Below are 18151 nucleotides of genomic sequence, written 5' to 3' on the forward strand. Positions count from 1 at the left end.
TGTCTTGACAAGTTTAAGGCTTCATTTGTTGGTGTTGGAGAACCAGTACCCAGGGCAGGGGAATGCAACAATCCAGTACCCTAGTTTATTTCTGAATGGTTTCTCTTAAGATTCTATCATAGGCGCTGACTCCATGGGTGCTTTGGGGCTCAAGCACCCATGGAATAAAAATAGAGGGTGCTCAGCACCCACAATCCACAGCTGTTCGGCAGACTCCGGGCTGGCCACCGATCTGCTGTGTGGCAGCTGGTGGGAGGCACTCGGGGGAGGGTGGAGAGCAGTAGGCGGGGGGCTTTGTGGGAGAGGGCAGAGGGGCAGGAAGAGGTGGAGTGAGGGCAGGGCCTCGGGGGAAGGTGTGGAATGGGGGTGGAGCACCCCCGGGAAAAATAAAAGTCAGCGCTTGTGGTTTCTATATTATTTCTGTTATTCCTCTATTTGAAAAACAAGACTTATGCACCTTGAAAAAGTAAACATTGATCCCTTTCAACTGCAACTGGTTTGTTTTTGCCATTGGTAGTTTTGTGACGCTACTTAACTGTAGACTGATCCCTGGAACTTTCTAGTCTACGAGTAGAGATTTCTCATCGAATTTCTTTCGGGAGGAGACTATTTAACTATAGCCATTTTTGGTCAACATATATTTAGCTGTGACGTATCACTTACTCACATCCCTTCAGTCATTGGTTCTAAATCTCTTTAAACTACACATACAATGGGGAAATGCATTTCCAGCTTCTTACTGGAAAAGAATTGAATATCAGTGGCACTATGTCTTTACTTCAAGACAGTGTGCAGTACCTTCTACTGGACCAAGCTGCTCAGACTTGAACATGGAAGACTGCTTTTGGGAGCCTGGTGTCAAGAGTCGTGGTCTACTACAGCTATCTGTCTTTGGAGTAGAATTCTAACTGTTTTCAGCCACCCTTGACTAGTGGGAGTTTGCTCAAAGATTTTGTCCATTTTGGACAGAACAAAGTTCTATGCCTGCAAAGGCATCTTTTAAAGTTAACAGGTATAGGTTATTGCAAAAACTGCTTCAAACTTAACTGTAGTATTTTCTGCTGAGTAAATTAACTTAAATTTCCTGAAATGGTCACTGATTACCAGATTACATTATTTTTCTAAGCAATCTTATTTCCAAAAATGAAACAAACTTTGTATGCCTACCTGTTTCAACACTCCAAAGTTTAGTGTCTTGCTGAAAAATTCTGCTAATACACGGTGCCAGGCAAGCTATACAAAACAATACCTGTCCAAATTGCTGACATACCTAAAAATGATGATCCTTTAAGGAGCTCTGTATAAACCATGTACCCTAGCAAGAAGCTCTATTGAAGTCAGTAGGATCAACTCATGTGTGGGATCTGTGGGTACAGAGCTCCTTGCATCATCGGGGCCTAAGTTTAGCTGTGGAACAATGCGCAATAGTGCAAACAATGGAGATGGAAGGTGGAAAGAAGAGACTGCTTACAGATCAGCTTTATTTAGGTTTGCATGTGCTGAACACATCTTAAAGGCCTTTAGTATTGTTTGTAATCTAAAGTAGTCAGAGTAATTCTTCCTTTTCATTAGAAATAAGAGTACTTAAATCTTAAAAGGGATTCCTGCAAAGTGATAGAAACCTTTACCTACTGGTTTCTCAGGTATGTTAATTGTATAGATCCACTACAATTCTTGTATGGGCAAGTACTAGTTTTAACGTACGGATAAAAAGCTGTGAGGGTGTTCTGAATCTGTTCCACTTTAGTTTTTCTAGCAAAGGATAAATTTGAACTAGAAATTGAACAACAAGACAAAAAGTAGGACAACAAGTAGGTGGTGATGTATATGCCAGACTTCTGGTGGTGATGTCATTACTTCACACACTTGCCAGATGTGCTACAGATATTCTTTCTTCCTTCTGCAAAGTCCATTTCAGTAAGACTCTACTTCACAAGCTGACTTTTAAAGTCTGGCCGTCATCTGGACTGGACTGAAGCCCTCTACATAAACTTGTTTGTTTTTTTCTCTACCACTGATACAGCAACTCATTTGGAAATATTTCTTGTTGTATTTCAATATTAGATTTTAACCTAAAATAGGTCACTAAGACCTTTTGGCAGAATTAGCTAGGCTCACAAGTTCTCTATGATTCTAAGTGGGCAGTCATGGAATTTTCTGTGTCTGTCTGCTACGCCAATGCCGAGATCCTAGTTCAGTTTCATTATTAACCAGTCTCTGTACTGAACCCAATTCTCATGTTCCTTTTCCTTGCCATTCATTTCCAAGACTACCCACTGTACTGTTAGTTGTTGTGGTATCTTATTCCTTTTATAAATCACTATTACTATCTCTGTTAAAGTCCCTCTTTATAATACTATCTTGCTGTCTGTATTGGTAGCAAGTTGTACTCAGTCTTGTGTTTCTGGAGCTTTGCCAGTAGCGCTTTTGTCTATGGATTTATTTCAGCATACTGTCCTAGATGGGAACTATTTACTGGTTGCATTTTTTTCATTTGATCAAAACAGATCGATTTGTTCTACCACAGGCGCCAACTCCATGGATGCTCTGGGGCTGGAGCGCTCACGGGGGGAAAAAATAGTGAGTGCTCAGCACACACCGGCAGCCCTATGGATCAGCTCCTCCCCCTTCCTCTTTCTCTCTCCTCCCCCCCCGCCCTCCTGCCTGCTGGTGGGCTCCACTGATCAGCTTCTCCCCCTCCATCTCAGCTTCTTCTGCCCGCCGCGATCAGTTGTTCAGTGGCATGCAGGAGGCACTGGGGGAGAGGGGAAGGAGGGGGCAGGAAGAGGCGAGGAAGGATTTGGAGGAAGGTGTAGGGGCCTGGAGCAGTACAGGGGTTGAACACTCCCCCGGATACTGGGGAAGTCGGCGCCTCTGGGTTCTACCATTTACTGGCTTTCATGCATCAGTAATGGATGGTAAGCACCTTCTGAGGTAGCTTTTGAGGATCCTATATTTAGAACATTTCCAAACTGCTGCTCAAGTGTAGTTGAATACTGGTCTAAATTTTCAAGTGATTAGTAATTTTTGAGTCTTCATCTTGATGACATCTTTTTAAAGAGACCCTATTTTTAGAGGGTTAGTGCTTGGCCCTTCTTGATAATTGGGTTCTATTAAGGTACCTCAGATTGGGTTTACAATGACCAGTTGCTTTTAAAAATTTAGGCCACAATTTGAGGCATTTAATTAACCTGTAATTCTTATGATCTCTTACAATCTTACATGTTTAGTCCTTATCTCATTATGAATACTCTTTGTTACAATTCAGTGAGATTTAACTTGCTGTGTGTAGTGTAAATATTTAAATGACATTTCAAACTTTGAAGTAATTTTTTGAGTCTGTCTTACAGAAGAAAACTATTTTATTGCCTTATGTAAGAAATGACAGGTCCTTTTGAAGATAAGAAATCCATCTTTTGGACAGCTAACAATGAAGTGGATTAAGGGCCAGATTTTTAAAGGTATTTAGGTGCCTTAAGATGCAGATAGGTGCTTAATGGAATTTACAGAAGCACCTAGGTGCCTAAATGCTTAAAATCCCTGGTCATTAATCAAGAATGCCAGTAAAATGTAACAAATTACAATGGATGTAATTTTTGTTTTTTCAATTATCAAAAGCTAGAAGTATTTTCAACATTGACAAACTTTGGTTCGCTGAATCAACTTCAACATTTGTAGAACCACCAACTTTAAACCAGTATTTCTGACTCAGATTTTGTTTGCAATATTCAGATTTTCATTAGCTGTAATAATGGAACAGAAACACAAGTTGTAGTAATTCTCAAACATGACTTAGGTGTATGTAAGTGTATTATTTCTTGTATTTTGAAACTGACTTTGATTGCTTTTCAGTAATTCACAGTGGCGCTCAGTGACCTCTTGCATTCTGTGGCTATACGACTAGTTTCTTTCAAGATGTTTAATATCTTGATGTTTTGGTTTCATTGAAAGGCAGCACAATTTCCATAAAACTAGAATATCTACCCTAATGATCGTTGACTATACAGGGGAGCTGTTGATAGGGCAGTGGGTTTCAGGAAATGCAATACTAACTAGTGTCATCCAATGGTACTGATGTTTCCAAAGTGGAAATGGGTAGTGGTGACAATGAAAAATTCCAAGAATCCTTGTTGGAAGTGCATACTACTGAGAGTCTTATAGCTGTTTCCTTAAATAAGGATTGCATAATGAAAAGAAGCCTCTGAAAGCCTTTTAGTTAATAATGTACAGTATTATTTATATAAGCAAATATAGCTCTCTAAATTGACTAACTTCAAGAATAATACAAAAATTATTTTGGTCTAGCTACTTGTAATAGCTTCTGTACTCAGAACTGCAGTAAGGCTGAAATTAATCCTTTTACTCCTGAAATTGGATTTTTCTAGAATCCATTTTTTTTCTAGCAAAGGATAAATTTGAACTAGAAATTGAACCAGAAGAAGGTTAGATCGTTAGAGCAATAGTACTAAAAATTTGCAAAGTTAAATTTATTAAAGATGTGATTAGCTTTTCAGTTGTCTTAATCTTTTCTAAACTATGCAAAATAAGGTTGCCAAAAAAGTCCTGTATTTTCTCTTGGTGTTTGTCATCTTTGTTTCTGTACATACAGCAACAGTTTCAGACAATCATTGTAATTCTTTAATGTCCCTTATGTGTGTCAATTAAAATATTTTGTGAGTGTGATCTGTTTGTACACTTGTATTTGAAACACACAGTACATCAATTTGAAAGCCTTAAATTTACAAAAGACTGAAACTCATCTATAATTGGGGGTTAGAGGTATGTTCTTCCCAGTAGCAACCCTACTGCTAATGCTGAAGGCAATTCCAGTTTTACTCTCATCCCTTCTATCTCAAACTCTTTTAGTGCTGAGATTCCTTAAATGTTATCAATTGTAGATTAGTGATTGGTTATATCATTAGTAAATGGGGAATAATTTTGCAGTGGTAGGAAGACTGATTACTTGACTTACTAGAATTTTTCTATCTCTGGCATTTGACTCTGTTCAATTCTAGAACAGATTACCTTATCCATTAGAAAGGAACAAAACACTGAAACTTCATGGAGACCATTTTAACCAGAATTTAGAGAGCATAGTTGTGTGAAAAGATGTTCCTTAACGTGTAACCCTTAAATGATGTATTATGTGTCCACAAGCACAATATCAGAGCACCGGATTATTGGTAACACAGCCATCAACTCGATTGACATCACTTCCTGAAGGCTTGTGGATTTATTCTATCCCAGTGATGACACAGCCTGCCTTTGCTTAACAAAAAAGGAAATTTTCTCACTAACCTGAAAGCATATTCTTAAATCTACTAATTAAAGCTAAGGATGAGCAAACCAACTCGATCAAAATTAGGAAACCAGACCAATTGTTAATTGCTGTAGTTAATGATCTGTACCTGTCTAAGTAACTGTCAGTACTGACATGTTCTATAATATACTTGAAATTGTACTGCAGGTGGAAAGGATGGGCTGCATTTTACTTCTGTCTGTTTTCCTGGCAGTTGGTCTTAAACATGCAGAAGGGAAGGACAGATGGTCTTAATGAGAGCATATTTTTCTTGTAAAATTATCATACATCTTGTGGAAATATTTTTGAAATGTTGATATCCCAAATGCTTTCTTAAGTTTAATTCTGAAGTACTGTGATTAAAGAACTACTTCCTAGTGTGTAATCTATCCCAAATTGTGCTACATACTTTCTTAGCTCCATTCCCAACCCTCTCTACCCAAAACAAAATATAGTTGAAACTTTATCTGACAAAACAGCTCCAAGCAGAAATGATGAAATTACTACTAAAAGGCCTTTGAGGAAAGAGGCCTCCATGAAAGAGAATTCATATTTTTAAAGACGTAGATGTTTTAAAATCTTCAGGTACAGTGTCCTACAAGTGCTTTCTCTTGTTTGCAATGCCTATTTTAACTAGGGTAGAATATTGGATGTGAATGGATAAGAACACCTCACTGTTTAGTATTTGTCTTGTTTTAAATGTCTCTTTGCCTGAATATTTAAATGCAAAATTTTTTACATTAAATCCATATTAGGGTGAGAGATCAGCAGGAAGTTTGCAAAGTGTGGGATGTGGGTGGGTTTGAAAAGTTTTGATATGTGCATAAAGCTAGTCAGGAATCTTGACTTTTTTAACTTGGAAAATGATTAATTAGAAAAGTATTGGTTTCAATAAACACTCATTGGGAGGAATTCCCAGGTCCAGATGGAATTTCTTCTCAAAACCAGAGAAACATACCTCAGGATGGCCAACAGGCTGATGGTTAGGGCGTCCTGATGGATAGGTGGGAGACTCTGGTTCAAGTCCTTGGTCCAACTTGGGCAAAGCCAGGACTTCAATGGCAGTCTCCGACTCCCTATATTTATGTCCAAAACACTGGGCTTTTGGCTATTCTGGGGCATGCTCTATCACTCTGTTTTTGCTGTACAGCAGAACAAAATCATTTCAAAATCTCAAGTTTTCATGAAATGGAAATGTCTTCTGACCAGTCCTATTGACATTCAGTGGGACACACACTCCAATTCAAATTACTAATGAAAATTCCACCCATGGTTTCTAACACTAAGTTGGCTTGTTTTAGGTATGTAACTTCCACTGATTTCTAGAACTCTAAACTTCAAGATATTACAGTTGAATGTGCAAATTAAACTTCACTAGTTAGAGTTGCTGTTCTATTGTATATGTGGGTTCTCAGCTTCGGTGACAGACTTGTACTTGGGATACATAAGAACAGCTATATTAGGTCAGACCAAAGGTCCGTCTAGCCCAGTATCCTGTCATCTGACTAATGCCAAGTGCTCTAGAGGAAATGAACAGAACAAGTAATCATCAAGTGATCCATCCCCTGTTGCCCATTCCCAGCTTCTGGGAAATAATTTAAAACAGACTTGTCAGCTTGTATGTCAACTTTCTAAAAGCAATAATGAACCTTTCTTCATCTTCAAATGTTGTCTAAATACTTCTTCAGCTTATTTTCAATGGTTTTAGGCTGACTCCATCACTTTTTTTAGCAGCTGTAGAATTATGTAGAGGTACACGGTCCTTATTAATATTTCATTTCTGACTTAAGGGACTGCACTGTTTGAACCCAAATAAGACTTGATATGAATTCTGTGAAAGTAACGTACTGCTTTACTTATATCAAGTCCCAATACAAATAGCAGGCACATAAAATTTCTCTGAAATATTGCACATTTTCTCTCTCTCCTCCCTACTCAGAACTTTTGGGATCACCCCGAAGCTGAGGCTAGAATTACCTCCAAAACACGCAAGTTTATGGGAAAGGCCAATAGCTGCCCCATACCTCACAATTCTATTGCTCACACTCCAGGAGCTGACTGCTTAGAGCAGTAGGGCTGTTTCCATTTGTTGGCATGCCTCTAGGCTCTGGAGTTTACTTGTTTTCTGTAAATGCTTAGCTCCAGGCTCTAGTGCAAAATATTCCTAGCCCATGACTGGCTGTGTGGGAAATGGATTTAGGCCCCAACTTTCTCTGGAGAGAGAGGACATCTTTTGAACCCTAAACAGTTGTTGGGGGAAGGAGGCCATTGTGGGATATGCACATCATCTTTGCTTAAGAGGGGAAGGGAAAGAACATTCCCTACTACACCTCTCCTCTCAATATTTAAAAACTATAAACAAATTTTCCCAGCAAATGTTAGTGGAGTTTGCAAAGCTTCACCATGGACTCTGACTGTCACTATTGCCATACTTGGTGGGAAAGATGTGGACAAATTGGAGCGAGTCCAGAGGACAGCAACAAAAATGGTTAAAGGTCTAGAAAACCTGACCTATTAGGAAAGGTTAAAAAAACTGGACATATTTAATTTTGAAAAAAGAAGACTGGGAGAGGGAATCTGATAAGTCTTCACATATGTTAAGGGCTGTTATGCAGAGGATGGTGATCAGTTGTTCTCTATGTCCACTGAAGATAGGACAAGAATTAATAGGCTTAATCTGCAGAAAGGACGATTTAGCTTAGATGTTAGGAAAATTTGTGAAATATAAAGATAGTTATGCTCAGTAGGAGGCTTACAAGAGAGGCTGTGGAATCCCCATCATTAGAGGTTTTTAAGAACAGGTTGGACAAACACCTGTCAGGGCTGGTGTAGGTTTACTTGGTCCCTACTCAGCGGGGGCCTGGACATGATGACTTCTTGACATCCCTTCCAGCCCTACATTTCTATGATTCTGTTAATCTGGGTGGGGAAGCAGCAGCCCTTTACTCTTCTGAATGACTTAATATATACATGTATGAGGTTCTGTGCTAGCAAGGAGAGTTGCCAGTACAGAATACACCACATAGCCTCATGACTTCATTTTAAAACAGAAAATTAGAAACTCATGAAAATAGGAATGTTAAAAAATTTATACCATTTTCTTTGAAAAGAAGACAACCTGGAAGCTTGGAGTAACTATTTATTTAACATAAAGATAAAACCAGTCAAAACAAGTACTTAACACTCACATACACTGACCATTTCTCTGAGACACATTTCTGTACAATAATTTGGCTGGTTTGAGCACACACGCACACGCATCTAGCAATTTAGCAGGGCCACAAGTGTCCTTATGTAAGCTTGTAAAAAATGTTTCACCAAAATAGTCACAAGGAGAGAATATAAAGCATACATAATTTTTCCATATTTTAAAATGGAAAAGATTGAGCCTGTGATAAACAATGTTACATCACAGTTCATTAGCTGTAGCACCTGTCGACTGGTGTATGGATGTTGTTTGAATGCAAATATAACATTTACCATTACTTGGACCCACAATGAAAGCTTCTAGTTGTTGTTCAAGACCCACCATGAAGCTGAAAAGGAAAAAAAAATATTTACTGACCAATCTTTTATTTTATTTTTACAGTATTCCTTTCTTCCTCCCTTCTCCCCCAAGCCTTTTCTTGAAACCCTAAATAGATTATCTATAATCTATTCCTCTGCTAGTCTAAAGGAATAGTATTAAGCTGGTCTTTCTGTGTTCAGTTCCTACCAAAGATAATTGGAGATGTGCATTTGCAAGGACAGAACTTGATTAATCAGTGGAGGAGAGTGGTAGTCCAGGAATACTTGCTGGGGGAGCTGAGCAGAACTGTGGAGGAGGGAAAGAGAGCTTTTAGTGCAATAGTTTACACCTGTATAGACTAGCTTCTTAAATTCCCAATATTTGCATTGGAGAAGGAAATTGACCAGAATGGAGGCTTCTTTCCTTAGATCCACCCAACTTTGGCCATAAAAGTCTATTTGTCTAATGCTTAAGGCTGCAACAGTGGTTTGGTAAACACTGTCAAAATGAGTCCCAATTCCACAGCTCAGCATCTAGGGGTATGGTACCAGTAACATACTAGGTCTTCCCTCTAGCTACGGTCATCTCCACTACAAGGCTCTTGCATCGAGGATGGGGGACATAACTGGTGATTGACCTTGGGGAAGATGTACTCTTTCGCAAAAGCCTTCAAAGCAAGGGTAGCTGAGTGAAGTGTCTGTCCACCTTCATCAGCTGATCTAAAATAGGGTGCAAGGTACAACAGCCTCATTGGGCAAAAGTACCTGGCCCAGGAAACTCTCAGTTGTGATTCCTGCAGATTTCTGTCCCAGTTTTAAATCAAAATCAGTGGTCTTTGACTATTTCCATAAGAACTGGATCCTCCCGTGTCGATTCACTGCCGTTGTATTTCTCTGTAGTGAAAATGTATTTGGAATCAGCTGATTCCTCTGGTCCATCTTAGTCCAAATAGCAGCCTGCATCTTCCTGCCCTCACTTAAGCAGCTGGAATTGTATAGGCAATGAGGTGGAGCATTGTGAATGCATTATGAAGCATTGATCTTTGCTGAGCCAGTGCTGAGGCCAGAGTCCTGCTTTATGAACATCAAAGTCAGGTACATGAGTGTCAGTCTTGTTGCTCCAATTGTGCTGGGAGTTCTTCCCTTTCCAATGTAGGGTAAGAAGAATACATCAAAGTTAGTACTAAGTGGTACATGTCAACCTCAGAGAGAGCCTGGAGCAAATGGGCCTGGTCACTGATCTATTAATACATGACATGGGTCAAGGTTACAAAAGGTTGATACCCTTGTCAAATGACAGTGATCAGAATCTACTGGCTACTGTTACAAGGAGGATCCCAGATATCACTCCTGCAAACCGCTTACTCTTGTGAGTAGTCCTTATCCTGGTGAGTATATTCCTATTGACATGAATTGGATTACTCACATAAGAGAAGGTTTCCAGGATTGGGTAATCTTTATTGAGTCACAGATTAAATATGTGACCTTGGAGAAGTCAATTCATCTCCTTATTGGTCAACTCAGCTGGAAAATTGGGTTAAAAAGGATCATACTGAAAAGCAGTAGCTGTATCTGAGCCGGGCTTTCCTAGGTTACATCAATTACAAAATTGACTTTGTTAGTAGCAGAGTTATTTCTGTTCTTCACTGAGTTTTAAACAGGTCTCAGTCTACATTGTATGTGACTGTTGCATAAAATATAGTAATTGCCTTACAGCCATCATTTTTGCTCTCTCTTAAGCTTTTTTTTCCCTTTGAATACAAATTTGTATGAAGATCCTTATGCTACAATTACTGCACTTATTGAAAAAAAACCTTAACATAGGTTTGTGTATTTCTAAAAGAAAATATAACCTATAAATTGTGAAAATTAAACTATGCAGATCCTAAATATTACTTTCCTATATTATTTTTTTGAGCAAGAAGTTCATGCTGAGCAATACTCTGGTTGCCATGGTAATAATCAGGAGGAATGCTGTAAACTAAAATCCCACTTAAAAGGCAGAGTGTATGCTTAAAACGTGTTTTAAATTTAGTTTAAGACTGATCTTTATATTTAGACATTTATAAATGATATATACATTTTATTTGATTTGATGCTAAACATCCGTTCCCCAGCCGTGATTGGAACACCACTATTTCTTCGTTCTCCATCCCTTACTGAATTCCAGTCCAGCCATTGGCACAGTGTAGTCTGACGCTATCATGCAGAGGGAAATAGTGCATTATATTACTAAATTATTGAGCTAAATTCTGCATTCCTTGGTTAGGATTTACTCATTCCTTACTCAGGCAAACTCTTATTGAAGTCAGTGGAGTTTGTATATGGGAGTTTGCTTGATGGAAAAACCTCAGGATTTGGCCCAGTTACTCTACTGGAGAGAAAAAATGGTCTAGAGGTTAGGCATTGGACAGGGACTTGTTGGCCCAACTCCTACAGTAGGAGATCTGGGTTCAATTTTGAGCTCTGCTCTGGATTTCCTGTATGACCTTGGACAAAGTACTTAATCTCTCTGTGCCTTAGTTCTCCATCTGTAAAATGGGGATGATGCTTGCTCCATTTGTTGTTCTTGTCTACTTAGACTGTAAGCACTTTGGGACAAGAAGTTTCTCTTATAAGGTGCATGTATACCACATAGTACTAGGTGCTACTGTAATACAAATAATATTAATTATAATTTGGGAATCTTCTGCATCTCAGCTTTTCAGAATGGAGTTTGGAGAAAAGTTGCAGGAAATATGCACAATTGTGTGGTAAATTAAGACCACTCTTTCTGTCAATGTAATACAAGCAAATGCAATTAAATTGAAATCTAGCTCTTTATCAGAAAGCAAACATATTTTCTGACTAAATATTTTTAAACCAGTAGTGCAAAAACAGTTCAAAGCAACAGAATGTTACTATTTACAAAGGGACTCTTTATATTCTGGATATTTTCTGTACTATATTTGTTAGGTTAATACTTAATTTGTAATAATCTTATTTTTTCTCCAATAGGAGGAAGTATTGTGTATATTCCTATTACGGATGTGTTTAACAATTGTATTACTGTGTACAAACCCTTGAGGTTTAAAGAAAAAGAAAAAATAAAAAAGAACAAAACAGAGGCAAAATTACAAAGGAGTGTTGAATAAGGGCAAATTTTGCAGTTATTCCACATAAGGAACATTGGGAAGTCTTCATATTGAAGCAAGTAAAGCATTGTGGAAAAACTTGATAATTACCAGGTACTTGCATAGTTGTCATGAGTTCTGGAGTTTCCAAGAAGTCCACATTACTCCTTTGGAATGTCTTGCTGTAATTCATCTGGAGATGACTGTATACACATAAGTGATGAGAACTTAACAAGATTTAAAAGGACTGAATAACTGAATATTTATATGGCTATGAAGAATAGCCAGAAATTCATAATTATAATTTTAAAAAATTTCAGAAGGGATATTAAACGTGTTTCAGGGCTTTCGCCAATCTCTAACTATTAGAGACCAGGATCTGACCTAATGTGAGGGGCATATTATCCCATCTCAGCCTGCAGTGACATTCTTGCATCTTCCTTGGCAGCATCTGATACTGGAAACTGAACTAAATGGATCTTTGGTCTGATCCTGTATGGCAATTTGTCTATTCCAATGGTGTTGAAGTGCCTTTTCAATTCTTCTTATTACTGTTTCTGAAGGTAAATGCACCCTGTCTGAACTCATTGGGCCAGATTCTGTAAGCAGGATATTAGGCTGCAGAAAACCCCAAAACAATGGATTCCACTTTCAGATCTTTTTTATAAAACTCAGTTCAGAGAAAAATCTCCACCTTTTCCCACTTCCCTAAATGCTCTGCCTCCTACAGACTGGAACCCAGCTGGTGGGAAATCCTCTGGGTGTGGTATCTTCCAAGGTCCCAAAGAGAGACTGGAAGCCTGCTGGGCTTTTGTGGTAGGGGTGGGAAACCTTGGAGGAAGGCACCAGTGACCACTCACATGCTTAAAGTTACACATGTGCTTAAGTATGTTGCGGGACTGCAACCTGTCTGTCTCCTTTTAGCTCCTTGTCCACCCTGCATTAGCTCTCTGCCAGCATCATTTCATCCCCTTACTTTTTTTCTTCTGTACTCAACTACTGTCCCTATTCTGATGACTCTTAATTCTGTATCTCGCTACCTTCAGTCTTTGCATATTCAAGTCAGACTACTGGATGTCTCTTCAATAGATATTCAAATAGTGTTTTAAGCTCAATGCAGAAAAAACTGAACTGTTATGAAGCATTCTTAATGGCATTTAATTGGAAAGTAGATCAAGTAAATTAATGAAAGATATTTATATCTTTATATACCAGTAGTTTCATGCAGTTACTTTCTAACCTTCTAAACAACCTGAAATGCAAAAGGTAATCTCACTACTTGCCTATTCCAGGCACTGCTGTTCTCCCAGAACTCATAAATGATGAAGCGGCATTCGCTTGAAAGCTTCTGTATGGAAACACTAAGAGTTGTAGGACAGAATTAGCAAGCACACTTTTCCCAAGTTACAGTACAGTGACTGAACAAAACTTAATGATTTCTGTAAAAAGGATAGTCTGAGGGACAAATATGTGGAGTTAGAGGCATCTGTGTTGCAAATGACTTGAGCTCCTTTCTACTTTTATCTGTGATATACTGCATAGTATTTTTAAGCAGAACTTTTATTTTTACTCTTTAAAATTAAAACTGTTATAATGGACTCTTATTTACAAAATTAATTTCTCATACTGTTCCAAATGCTAGGGTACTTTATCTCAAAAAGTATGGTTCAGTATTCTAGAAACTAATCCAACTGTGCTGCACAGCAAACCAGCATAATACAGTGGTTCCCATAGAGAGTAAGTGAAGTAAATTGTGAAGTCAGGACAGGATTTTCAACAGTGAGTAGTGACTTAGATGCCTCAGTACTTATGTGCCCAATTTGAGACAGGTTAAAAGGGTCCTATTATCAGAAAGGGCTGATTAGCCATGCTCTGAAAATCAAGCCTCCTGGGTAAGGTGTCTCAGAGTGGGATACCCAGAAATTAAGGCATCTAAATCATTAGTCACTTCTGAAAATTTTGGCCTAAATTATGCTGCTTCACTTGTGCAGGTTCATTTTTCAGAGATGAGAAGTTTATTAAAACAGGATAGACTTAGGTGTTTTGGAAACAAGCAGCCATATGTGGGGTAAAGATGGAATGGTCACTATCCATTGCTCATACACTTTTTTAAACAGTATCTTTTTATCACGTATTTCTACTGTGATGGCACCTAGAGACCCCACATTTGGAATAGGGTCCCATGGTAATAGCTACTGTACCAACAAACAACACAAAAACAGTCCCTGCCTGAGAGCCCATATTCTCAGAAAAACTTTTCCCCCCTGTGTTGTCTACTTTTGGGTTTATTCCTCCAGTTGTCTTAGACAACTTGCCATGGAGTTCATCTTACCAGTTCATGGAGGCATAAAATATCCCATGGAACATATGCCAATCCTTCCCACAGTGTCATCTGCTTTAGTGCATTCTATAAACCTCATACTCAGGAGCTAGTTTTCAAATATGTAAGTCTTGATATGATTTGTAATTCTGCATTTGGATGCTCAAATTGGCAACTGGATGTGCACTGCAAAAAAGGATACTTATAGACTATTTGAACATCCAAATGTGAGATGTGGAGATTTTATTACTGCTTTGTTTGAAAACTGTGCTCAGATTACACCCTAAACTGTAACTGGTAATGAAGCCACCCTGATTTTTTGGTTTTGTTATTTGCTGCTGCATGAAGACTAGAACTCTGTACAATATGAAGAAGTGGTCAGGAACTACATACAGAAGCATAACAAAATAAAACATCCAGAATGAATCAGAAAGTGACCAGCAGGTGGCACTGCTGTCATACCAAATATCAGCTAAATTGGGGAAACAAATCAGTTCTTCCTTTTTCTGTATGCTCTTTGTTTTATATTTTCAAACAATTTAGGATTTTTCTTATGACAAGTGTGCGGTTCAGTGTTACTAAAGAATGCTTTGGTATGTTGTAGATTCTTTTTTGTAGCAGGTACCATTCTTGTTTGCTTTTCCATCTCTTGGCTCTTGTGCGATGGTACATTTGTCTGTACATAGTCAACCATTCCCAAATATTACAAAAAGTTCATTTTTTTCTTTCTCCAACTTCATTTCCATATGATGTGTGTTATGGTGTCATGTCCATTCCGTAGAATCAGGTCTCTCTGATGGATAATTGTTCTGCTGGAATATGTTTTACTAGCTCCAATCCTAAATTGAGACTGTCCTCTCCCCACATTCACCAGGTTTAAAGAAAGCTGTTCCAAGAAACAATTGTTTATTGCTTCTCCAAACCTTGTTCTGGCATGAGATATGACCAGTTTATTTGTGTTTAGCTGAAGTTGCCCATTATTATTGCTTTACTAGATATGGTTTCCTCTTTGATCTTCCTTACCAAGACACACTCAGTGGACCTAATTTTTCATAATGCTACAGATCCTTTTCAGTACTTTGCCAATGCAAAGGGGAAGTAAAGTCATTGGATCACACCAACAGGAAGCTCCCCTTTCTTAAGAGCAATGCTGGGATGTTACAGCTCCTGGTGGAGTGGGAAAGTCCAAGAATAAGGATATGTGGTTATTCACTGTTATTAGAACAACAGCCGCAGCCATAGGAAACCAAGTGTAAGTGAGAGCAGCCCCTAGCTTGCTCCAACATATGCTAGGGGCTGACCAGTCCCAGAATTGGTGAATCATAATTTTGTTCCTTATCATGAGTCCTCTCCTGCGTGCTACTCAGCCAGAGCTAAGAATCAGACTCATATGTTTTTCCTGATCCAGAAGCTGGTATTATAATCCTACATATCTTCTAATTACTTGAGATTCTTTTCCATACACATTCTATTGACTGACTGTGTTGTCTGCATCACTCATTTTCTATGGAATCTTGAGCCATAGTGCAGCTCCTCCACTTTTGTGACTTAATCTGCCTTTCCTATATACAGTAGAACCTCAGAGTTATGGAGAGAATGGAGGTTGTCCATAACTCTGAAATGTTTGTAACTCTGAACAAAGCACAGTTTAGGTTCCAGCATCTGACGCTCCAGGACAGGCTCCAGCAGCAGCTGAGCTCCCTCCTCAGCCCTGGCAACTTCCTTGAAGCCAGATTCTTTCCCTGGGTCGGACTGAGTTTGCAAGTTTGTCCCCCTCCCAGCTGGGTGGGAGGAGGGAATAAAAACAGCACGTCCCCCTGCCGGAGGGAGGGAGAGGTGAAAGTGGTGCAGACCCCAGCGGTGCTCCTGCTCTGCTGGCTCCACCTGCCTTGGGCTGGCAGTCCCAGCTTCTTCACCTCCTAGCTATAAGTGGCTGCCCCACGCATTGGGTAGAGGTGGGGTGGGGACAGGCAGACCAGATTGTCTACCTTTAAGATGCAATACAGGCACAGTATAGTATTTGCTTTTTTAATCTAGCACTTCTCAAACTATGGGGCAAGTCTCCCAAGAGAGGTGCAGGAATGAGCTTTGTGCTTTTTTTTTTTTTTTTCTTTTTTTTTTTTTTAAGAGCTATGGCTGGGGCTGGACCAGAAGGGCCATGCACACCCGGGAGGCAGGGAGAAAGGGGATGGCTGGAGCCTCGCCATGCTGGGGCTGACCGCCGGAACCCCACCACCTGGGCTCGGGCTCTCCTCTCAATCCCTCACGGGGAGGCCGCCCAGGCTTGGGCTCTTCTGCGCCCCCAGTGCTTCACAAGGAGACAGCCCAGGCTTGGGCTCTCCTCCTCCCTCCCCAATTCCTCACTGGGAGGCAGCCTAGGCTTGGGTTCTTCTGCCCCCACAATCCCTCACCTTGAGGCAGCGGGGCTCTGGCTGTCAGCCCTGGCGTGGCAGTGGGGCGCTGTGTCTGCTCTGAAAAGTGATATTAACAAATATCACTTTTCACATTACCACCCTTCTGTGCTGCTGCTGGTGCGGTGCTGCCTTCAGAGCTGGGCATCCAGCCAGCAGCCACTACTCTCCTCCCTGCCTTCAGAGCTGGGTGGTGGTATATGTACTTGGGGTGGGGGGGCATAAATGTCTACAGTCATAAAGAAGGGGAGCCCGATCAAATAAGTTTGAGAACCACTGTTTTAATGAATTCTAATAATAGGAAAAGAAACACAAATGCCTTTAGTCTAGCATGATGCCTCTGTTTATATATTACTTAGATTGTAAGCTCTTTGGGGCAGGGATCATCTTGTTCTGTGTTTGTATAGCACCTAGCACAATGGGTCCTTTGCAGTGACTATGGGTCCTAGGCACTATGGTAATTCTAATATTAATAACAGGAATATATTTTGCTCTCACTATGTTATCTGAGCGCTGTATACTCAGCAAACTATCAGATTTGTCCTTTCCATTTTATAGGTCTGGTCTGACTTGAACTGAGCTAGCCACCCTTTTAATAGGCTGGAGATCTTCTCCCTATTGGGGGAGGTCCACCATTACCCCTCAGTATCCTGAAAAAACCTTCACAAGCACAGAACTATCACCAAAAGAATGCTCTCCTCGTACTGGGCATGATCTGATTTTAAATTTCCCTCAGATGGATGAGGGGTGCAGCATGCAAATCGCTGGATGGACACCTCTTAGCAAACGAACAGGTGAGGGTTGTGTGGCATAAAATTTCTTCTGTGGCTTGTTTAGGTGCATTGTAACATAAAATTTGAGGCTTATGATTTCAGTCTTTAGACTAGTAGCTTTGAGACTTTTTGAGCTCTAGCATGCCTAGTGTAATAAACAAGGAAAGAAGCCCTCACTGGTCTGTTTGCCCTCTCTATAGGGATTTTTCATCCTCTCTTTATGATGAACTTTAAACCATACTTAAATAAGAGTCAAAACACAACAAACTTTCCAGGCATGTTTTTATTAACAGCCTTCGTTCCCTGAATAGCACTGCTTTGGATTCTAAATATCCTTACTGGGGTTTAGCTGGAAGCTAGCATATTTGCCTGGAAAACACAGGCATGAGACTTAGCCCTGGTCTACACTACAGAATTACTTCAGTATAACTACGTCACTTAAGGGTGTGAATAATCCACATCTCCTAAGCAATTTAGTTATATCAACCTAAGTGATGGCGAAGACAGTGCTCTGTCAGCAGGAGAGCTTCTCCCGCTGACATACCTATCGCCTCTCACAGAGGTGGATTAACTTCGCCAACAGGAGAAGCTCTCTCCCGTCAGCTCAGAACATCTTCATTAAAGCAGCGCAGCTGCATTGGTGCAACTGCACCGATGCCATGTTTTAAGTGTAACCTGCCTTCAGAGAGTGATTGATTAAAAGAGAAGTACAGCAGAAGAAAAGAGCC

At 39.8% G+C, this 18151-nt stretch overlaps 2 protein-coding genes across 6 annotated transcripts in view; one reads left to right on the forward strand and one right to left on the reverse strand.

Moving 5' to 3' along the window:
- C2H8orf88 (chromosome 2 C8orf88 homolog) overlaps positions 1-18151 on the forward strand; it is a 68641-nt gene that overhangs the window by 25045 nt on the left and 25445 nt on the right. Inside the window, exon 6 of one of the 3 annotated variants that reach the window (XM_043539372.1) lies at positions 3351-4683. The exons of the other annotated variants lie outside the window; for them this stretch is intronic. Within the exon in view, the coding sequence (XP_043395307.1) occupies positions 3351-3398 (48 nt within the window). The 3' untranslated portion in view covers positions 3399-4683. Of the gene's footprint in view, positions 1-3350; positions 4684-18151 lie in introns of those variants that run through there. 3 annotated transcript variants of the gene reach the window in all.
- Positions 8426-18151, reverse strand: part of NECAB1 (N-terminal EF-hand calcium binding protein 1) — a 121038-nt gene continuing 111312 nt past the window's right edge. The window contains exons 11-13 of one of the 3 annotated variants that reach the window (XM_037892320.2): positions 13203-13280; positions 12031-12122; positions 8426-8835 (exon numbers count right to left, since the gene is read on the reverse strand). In XM_037892320.2, the coding sequence (XP_037748248.1) occupies positions 8807-8835; positions 12031-12122; positions 13203-13280 (199 nt within the window). In that variant the 3' untranslated portion in view covers positions 8426-8806. The remainder of the gene's footprint in view (positions 8836-12030; positions 12123-13202; positions 13281-18151) is intronic. The other 2 variants (XM_037892321.2, XM_043539364.1) reach the window with 2 other exon arrangements.

This window comes from Chelonia mydas, chromosome 2, assembly GCF_015237465.2.
Source record: "Chelonia mydas isolate rCheMyd1 chromosome 2, rCheMyd1.pri.v2, whole genome shotgun sequence".
Classification (NCBI taxonomy): domain Eukaryota; kingdom Metazoa; phylum Chordata; order Testudines; family Cheloniidae; genus Chelonia; species Chelonia mydas.